Source organism: Pseudomyrmex gracilis, unplaced genomic scaffold (genome assembly GCF_002006095.1).
Source record: "Pseudomyrmex gracilis isolate BER0280 unplaced genomic scaffold, ASM200609v1 scaffold_781, whole genome shotgun sequence".
NCBI lineage: Eukaryota > Metazoa > Arthropoda > Insecta > Hymenoptera > Formicidae > Pseudomyrmex > Pseudomyrmex gracilis.
In genome coordinates this window covers 32,338-40,142 of record NW_018021365.1, presented here as the reverse complement: position 1 = coordinate 40,142, position 7,805 = coordinate 32,338, and the positions used below count along the sequence as shown (strand labels likewise).

The 7,805-nt window shown below is 35.5% G+C and overlaps 2 protein-coding genes across 5 annotated transcripts in view; both read left to right on the top strand.

Moving 5' to 3' along the window:
• The first annotated feature begins 759 nt into the window (after positions 1–759).
• LOC109861479 (protein Red) lies at positions 760–3,760 on the top strand. The gene is made up of 3 exons (XM_020441140.1): positions 760–881; positions 970–1,482; positions 1,577–3,760. The coding sequence occupies exons 2-3, from the start codon at positions 991–993 to the stop codon at positions 2,657–2,659; spliced, it is 1,575 nt and encodes a 524-aa protein (XP_020296729.1). The 5' UTR covers positions 760–881; positions 970–990; the 3' UTR covers positions 2,660–3,760.
• Positions 3,761–4,223: 463 nt separating this feature from the next.
• Positions 4,224–7,805, top strand: part of LOC109861483 (cytosolic 10-formyltetrahydrofolate dehydrogenase) — a 7,421-nt gene continuing 3,839 nt past the window's right edge. The window contains exons 1-3 of one of the 4 annotated variants that reach the window (XM_020441147.1): positions 4,225–4,492; positions 5,680–5,795; positions 6,536–6,912. In XM_020441147.1, the coding sequence (XP_020296736.1) occupies positions 6,539–6,912 (374 nt within the window). In that variant the 5' untranslated portion in view covers positions 4,225–4,492; positions 5,680–5,795; positions 6,536–6,538. Of the gene's footprint in view, positions 4,629–5,679; positions 5,796–6,535; positions 6,913–7,805 lie in introns of all 4 variants that reach the window. The other 3 variants (XM_020441146.1, XM_020441148.1, XM_020441145.1) reach the window with 3 other exon arrangements.

The following is a 7,805-nucleotide window of genomic DNA, read 5'->3' as shown; positions in this document are numbered from 1 at the left end:
ATTATGGATTAACTTATATCTTAACTAAATAAAATTTTTAAGACCTTTAANTGTAACTTAACTTAAATAAAAAAAAAATTTAACTTACCCAACCTTGCATATATCACGTGATCAAAGCCCTCTCTCTGTGCGCGTGCTATACAAGCTATTATTTTACAAATTTATATTATCCATCTTACAATATATTCATACGATTTATTAAAAAGTTTTCTTCAATGTCGTAAATTACATTTTAAAACGTTCAAAACAAATTAAACAATTTTCTCGAGCTTAATTTTGTTTGTTGTATTAATATCAAATTTTGTTGAAAACGTGTAATATGCAATACATCTGTACTTTGTTTACTTAATCGTATTATGTCATAAACAGCGCATATTAGTTCCTCTCATTTCGTTGCTACGGCGTACGAGCGCGCGAAAAAATGACAGCTACGAGCTGTCATTTTGCACGTGGCTGCACGCTCATTCGCAGATCTTTGTTAATTAAGATCTCGATAACTATTGCAAATCTAGCAAAGATAATATAAGACTTTTCGACTCAGTTTTACTTCTTCTACCTGCCTACGAGAGATATATGTTACACCAATTCTGGGACACCCTGTATATTAGGTACAGAAGTATTTCTAATAAAAATAATTATTTGCAATAAAAGTTTTTTGAACTTTTCCCTCCGATCGTTAATTGTTGCGCCAAATGGAAAGAGGGCGTTCTCAGTTAACTCAAATTTAGAGTTCGAATGTTGTCAGCAATGTCAGTTGCTATTGATATTTGATGATTTACAAAGTATTGTCACATTTTGTAAACAAACCTTGATTATTTTTAACACGTCGCACAACTGAATTTTGTAGTGTGCTTCTATATAGCTTTTCTCAAATAGAAAGGGTAAATATAAGGTTTCATTGTTATTGCTGTACCGTGTTGTTCCAAATTTCTCCTGTTCATAACTTAACCTCACTTAATTTCTATCAAGGAAAAAATAAACAGAACCAAAATGCCAGAAACCACGGAAGAAGAGGTGGGTATGTCGGTTCGACTGACAAACGATGACTTTCGGAAGCTCTTGATGACCCCAAGAGCATCGGTGCCGTCGGCCACCCCAGCTTCACTGCCTGGCACAGCGAGAGATGCCAGCGCAAAGACCGCTCAGACACCCCAGGTTAGCGGAGGCAGTCGGGCGGAATTGCGACGAAAGAAGAAGAGTTTTTACGCAAAACTGAAGAAACAGGAAGAAGACAAAATGGCAGAGCTAGCGGAGAAGTACAGGGATCGTGCCAGGGAGCGCAGAGATGGCACTAATCAGGATTATCAAGCGGAAGATCCCATGAACAATGCCAGCGCTTATCGAGCTGTTGCGCCAGATCTGAAGTCTGGCATGGATGCAGCAGAACGCAGAAGACAGATGATCCAACAGTCTAAATTCTTAGGTGGTGACATGGAACACACTCACTTGGTCAAAGGCTTGGATTACGCTCTTCTGCAAAAAGTATTATATCAAAGTTTTGCACATTTCAGTTTCAAGCTTTTTGTTTCAATGTGTTTCTATTGAATTTGCATATAAACAATATTTCTTCTTACAGGTACGCAGTGAGATCGAAGCTAAAGAACACGAACAGGAACAGGAAATGGAGAAGCTGGTGAAGCCAAAAGAGAAGTCAAAGAAAGAACCGGAGTCGAAGAAAGACGACGAGATGCAGTTTAAAACAAAGATCGGTCGAAATGTGTACAAAACTGTAATGACCATGAAGTCCAAGCAGATCGAACGGAACGAGCTGTTCACTCCGGGTCGCATGGCTTACGTAATCGAGCTGGATGACGAAAATGCTGACGTAGACATTCCAACAACGCTGATCAGAAGTAAGGCAGATGTGCCGACGATCGACAATACACCGACACTCACAACCAATGACATAGTGATTAACAAACTGGCTCAGATTCTGTCGTATCTGCGCCAGGGTAGTCGGCACAGCAAGAAGAGTAAGAAACTCAAAGACGGACGTGTGCGCGGCGACGAGCTTAGCGACATGATAGATATTCATCCGCGACCACCGGCTGCCGATGACAGTATCTACGGCGACATCGGCGACTACGTGCCGACGGTGGCAAGCAAGAAAGATGGGCAGTCGCGCGAGAAGAAGAAGAGTTCGTACTTTGACAAACCCGAATCGAACGCGGACACAGACGACAAGGCGAATGCGCCCCAGCTGCCGAGCGTGTTGCAACAGAATGCGACGCCCGTCGCGGCCGACAGCAACGCGCCGAAGAAGGGCGCGCTGTTGAACAAATTGGCGGCCGAGCCAGAAGGATACGCGGAGTGTTATCCGGGTCTGGACGAGATGCAGGACGCGATTGACGACTCGGACGACGAAGTGGATTACACAAAGATGGACCTGGGCAACAAGAAGGGCCCAATTGGCCGTTGGGATTTCGACACTCCCGAGGAGTACAGCGAATATATGAACAACAAGGAGGCGTTGCCGAAGGCGGCGTTCCAGTATGGGGTGAAGATGGCCGACGGCAGACGCACCCGAAAATACAATAAAGAAAAGAACGAGAAAGCAGAGCTCGACCGCGAGTGGCAGAAGATCCAGAACATCATGAACAAACGGAAACCAACGACAGCGATCGAGGGTTCGTCCGAGTTCAAAGTACCGCGCTATTGAACCGTCAATTAGCAACTTATATATTACATGTTCGACTTATATATATATACATTTCGACTTATTGTGTAGGCTATTGTCCATATTAGATCGTAACGCTAGAAGTGGGAAAAAACTCGTGTCTCAATGAAATTATTTCTATATTGTACAAATGTACAAAATCTTCTCTCTCTCGTACCGAGTCTTTTCTTATAGCAGATTTTTCTCTGGTGAAACAAATGAACCAAAGTAATTGTTGCACCACAGAAGCTTTGTTTAAGTTGTAGTTATGTTATGTGCAAAAATGCAAAATATAGCGACCCGAGCACCGCAAACGAGATATGTGTATATTTTGTATTCTACATATGACGAGAATCGCGTATATTGTATTAATATATTGTTATATTAAGTCCAGGAATTTTTATTATACACGACTAGCGCGTGATACATGTATTTATATTTATAAGTGCGTTGATACTCCGAAAATAGTAATGTCGCACATTGCTTGATTGAAACAAAATGGTCTATTTGTCAATCGAAGAGCTTTACTCTTTGTCTAGTTCGAAGGAGATATAGATTTTGTCGTCCGATACAGATAACTCGATTCTTTATGAAGTAAGGTCGTTAGTAACTAAATGATATAACATCACGATCGGCTGTTTCTGCTGTGTCACGAATACGCAAATCGAATAACGCTGAGCAGAGCGTTTACACGTATCTGATATTCAGTGGTAAAGATCGTCACCCCGACTACGCGCGGAATGACCCAAAAACCAATTCGAAGCAGTTCAGCGGAGACGATTAACAAAGAGGAAACCCCCAGTTTTACTAGCGAGATCTTTTACCTATTTACATTTGGATTATCCCGGGGACCAGATTGAACCGGTTCGGACTCATAGCGAGTGGCTCCGGTTACAAGAGGTTATCAGACGTTATTTGCGTCATAGAAAGCATTTTTTCCGTGAACCGTTGTCTTATAATTACACAAATAATTTAGGAACACACCGAGTGATGCGCACTTTTGTTCAAAGAGGAAGTAATAAAACATTTGTAAATATTTCTCTAATGGTAAGTCCATTTAACATTGTAAAATTAATTAAATATATATATCAAAGAAAAATACAAAAATGTATGTTTTTTTACACATTTTTTGTCTCCTTTTATCGTATAACTAAATATGACAGTAATTGAACAACCCAAAATGTTTGAATCTGTATCTTTTATTTTTATAATTTGCAAAACTATTCCGTTTCGTTCCATATCGTTACATATTCTTTTTGTAATAGCAACTATATAACGGCAAAAAAAAATTTGTTATATCATTATATATGTATGTATGTGTGTATACAGGGTGTCCGACAATTATTTTAACATCTCTCGTAGGCAGATAGAAGGAGTAAAACAGTCGAAAAGTCCTGAACCATTTTTTTCTATTACATATAATAAAAAAGTAATTATTGAATAAATCAAGCCAATCAGCGCCGATCTTTAGCCGAACGCACATCAGTGAACCACACGTCTGGTGTGCGTGAGCGCTCCGCGCGGCTCACTGACGTGAGCCCGGTTCACAACACAACGCGCGCTCGTAAATCTGAGATGTTATGTTTTTATTAAAAATACACGAATATTTATATGCATAATTTGATGAATCATTCAAATGCGAACACAGTCATGGAATATCAGTCGTCCGTGTCTTACAAGATAGCACGAGGAGGAATGAGCGAGATACGGTCAACATTATATAAACGATGGCGCTTTAATCCGGGGGTCACAAGAGACGAAAGAACCGATTCCGATACACCAGCGTGAATACTAGTCCGGAGCCGACCGTAAAGATCTCCGCACATTTCAATCAGAGTAAGCAAAAGTGAAAGTGCGCGTGAAATCAGCAAGAAAATCGAGATCGCAATTATATGTATCTTGTCCTGTAATCCTGAAACCGATGCTGGGCCTCCGGAATCTCATCTTGCGACGCTATTTCACCTTTAGTGCCGTAAGCCGCGAATTCCATTAAGAAAACGTTTAACTATTAAACTAACGTTCGGATAACAGTTTGTAAAGACGTATGTAAAAACCATACGTTTCGTTTACGACTCGATTGTCGCGACCGCGAAATATTTATCTCGATGTATTGAACGTATCGCACTGATAAGTAAATAATTATATAAATAAACACACGTATCAGTAATTCTTTTTTTTTAATAAAAATATCAATAAACTATCTTTATTTGTTTTTAAAAAAAAGCATTATTTTTTCACACACGTTAATGATTTAGCGACACGTGTTCGTATAGAATACAAAAGTATTCACAATTTAAAGTGTGAATAGAAGTCATAAACAAAGATATTATAGAAATTAAAAATACAAATTATCAAATTTACTGAATTTTTTACGGACTTTTATGCACTTTATTATTTTCTTATTTTTCTGATTTTGTGTGCGTGTGTGTGTTAATAATAAGATTTAGATTTACAAAATAGATTTTTATAAAGTATTATATATAGTATATATATTATATATAATATATATATATAATATATATATTTATTATATATGTTATTATATATAAATGTATATAGTATATATAATATATATATTTATTATATATGTTATTATATATAAATGTATATAGTATATATAATATATATATTTATTATATATGTTACTATATATAAATATATATTATACACAATATAGTATATATGTATATTAATTTTATAAAGTTATAGACTTATCGTCTTTAAAGTAATACGCATACACACACACACACACATTTGTATTACATATATAACTCACTTCTCTTTTTCCTGGCCTGTATTTGATAAATTACAATTAATATTTTTGTAACAAAAATATTAATTGTAATTAATTGTAAAAATAAAGAAAAATCTGCGCCAAGATAAATTTATGTTTAACAAAAAATTGCATTAATTTTTAACATATTAATATATAATTATTCATTATATTTTATTAATTAATATTATTAAATATTACATTTTTTTTTCATATGTGCGGTGATGGTAATTTATGATGACGACTAAAGGTTCTATTTTCTGCATGGTAGTCTGTTCTATTAACAAAAAGAAAGCTTCACAACTGCCTTCTTATAGTTTAAACCTACACTGTTAACATTCACACGGCGAGCTAATATTCGAACAGGTACGTAGATCGCTATTTTCAGATAATTCTGTGATAACTAAATAAATTGTTTATTGTTAAAAGAACTTTACCGAGGAAAGAAAAAATTTATCTTTTACTGCAAAAAAGTTTAATCACATCAGTTAGATAACATCGAGTCACATTTATATTTACTGATAAGACAAAAATATACAAAAGACTTTTTTAACAAAAAACCATTTCTTTTATTTTCTATTGTATGCATGAAAGGTGAGACTTATTCTTATGATAATAAGTTTGAAAGACAAGTTCGAAGAAACTGCCGTATTTGTTTATTTTTTGGAAGTACAAGAAGTTTCTCAAATAACAGAAGTTTCAATTCTCTCTTTTTCGTTTTCTACGGAGCAGAAGAAAATATTGTTGAAAATTCTTCTCTTGCAACATTAAATTTGATTTGAATATTAGAAAAATTAATTAACTTAAACATTGTCCAGTAGCCCCTGCTATAAGGAGTCTAAGAAAAAAGACTGGGGTTTTTGTAAACGGAGACTACTGTACATATATTATTAAACTTCTTGAACAAATTTGGTAGCATATTTTCTACAGTATAAGATATATATTTAACGATATAAAAATAAGTTAGTATATATTCTTTACAATTTTTCTACAATAAATATTTAAATAAAATTTCTCATAAATAGATATAAAAAATATAAAAAGATATGAAAAAGAGATAATAAATATAAATATAAATTTCTAAAGAAATTTATTCGTGAACGCAGTCGATGATGGCACAGCTCAAAGTGGCTATCATCGGGCAGAGTCCCTTTGCGGCGGAGGTTTACAAACTCTTGCGACAAAACGGACATCAGGTCACCGGAGTGTTCACGATTCCGGACAAAGGAAACCGCGAGGATCCTCTGGCCGTCACTGCCAAGGCCGATAACACGCCGGTCTTTAAGATCAAATCTTGGAGAAGCAAGGGAGTGATCTTGCCCGAAATTCTGGAACTGTACAAGAGCATAGAGGCAGATCTCAATGTCTTACCCTTCTGCACTCAGTACATTCCTATGGAAGTCATCAATCATCCTCGTCTCCGCACTATATGTTATCACCCGTCTTTGCTGCCCCGACACAGAGGAGCGAGCGCTATAAACTGGTAAGTCTTTATTTCCGTCATCACCAGAGCTGTTTTTATTGGATAAGGCAAATTGTATCTCTATGATAGAAGATTTTCAAAGCAGAGAGATAATTGTTACATACAAATCCAATATCTTCAAAACTGTCAATTCAAAATTACGTCGTCGCGATATACTTGATAAAAAATAAATATTTTGTAACTTATTTACATTTTACATTTTGATCATTATTTTACTCTGGAATTAATATATATACATATAGAAACTGTTGTATCGCGACCGACTGACCTCTGTACGATTTGTGCGCACCGATATGTGAACGTGATTGAGTTCTGTTATGCAATACGTTATATTATGAATCAATTTATAATTAATTTTTTTAAACCAAATTTAAGTAACTTGGATATATATATATATAACGTATTGCATAACAGAACTCAATCACGCTCACATATCGGTGCGCACAAATCGTACAGAGGTCAGTCGGTCGCGATACAACCATTTCTCGATATATATTAGCATCCTTGCACGCGTCGTGACAACCGGTTTGCTGCAAATCTCGCTCTCTCAATTGCAAAGCAAAGCTACTTTCTCGTTGAAAACACGCATACGATAATGATAACATACATATTGACGATAACATACGCGAGCACGAACTCGCCATATGATTTCCAATGTTTGCGTGCTTTAATATTACTTATGCTACATGTGTATTTCTTATTATACTAAGGAAAAAACTATTTGAGCAAACACTTGAAACAAAAAACTTTATTTTATTTAAAACAAACTATATATTCGGTTCGCCCTAATGACATAAGAGTGTATAAGTTTTAAACAACTATTTTTATATTATAATTTAATAAAAGAAAAATATATAATATTATATAATTATTAATTTATATATTTTATATAT

Bases quoted from the DNA above. Each gene is read 5' to 3' on its own strand.
- LOC109861479 (XM_020441140.1), top strand. From the start codon at position 991: ATGCCAGAAACCACGGAAGAAGAGGTGGGTATGTCGGTTCGACTGACA. The intron at 1,483-1,576 runs GTATTATATCAA...TTCTTCTTACAG, and splicing joins ATTACGCTCTTCTGCAAAAA to GTACGCAGTGAGATCGAAGC.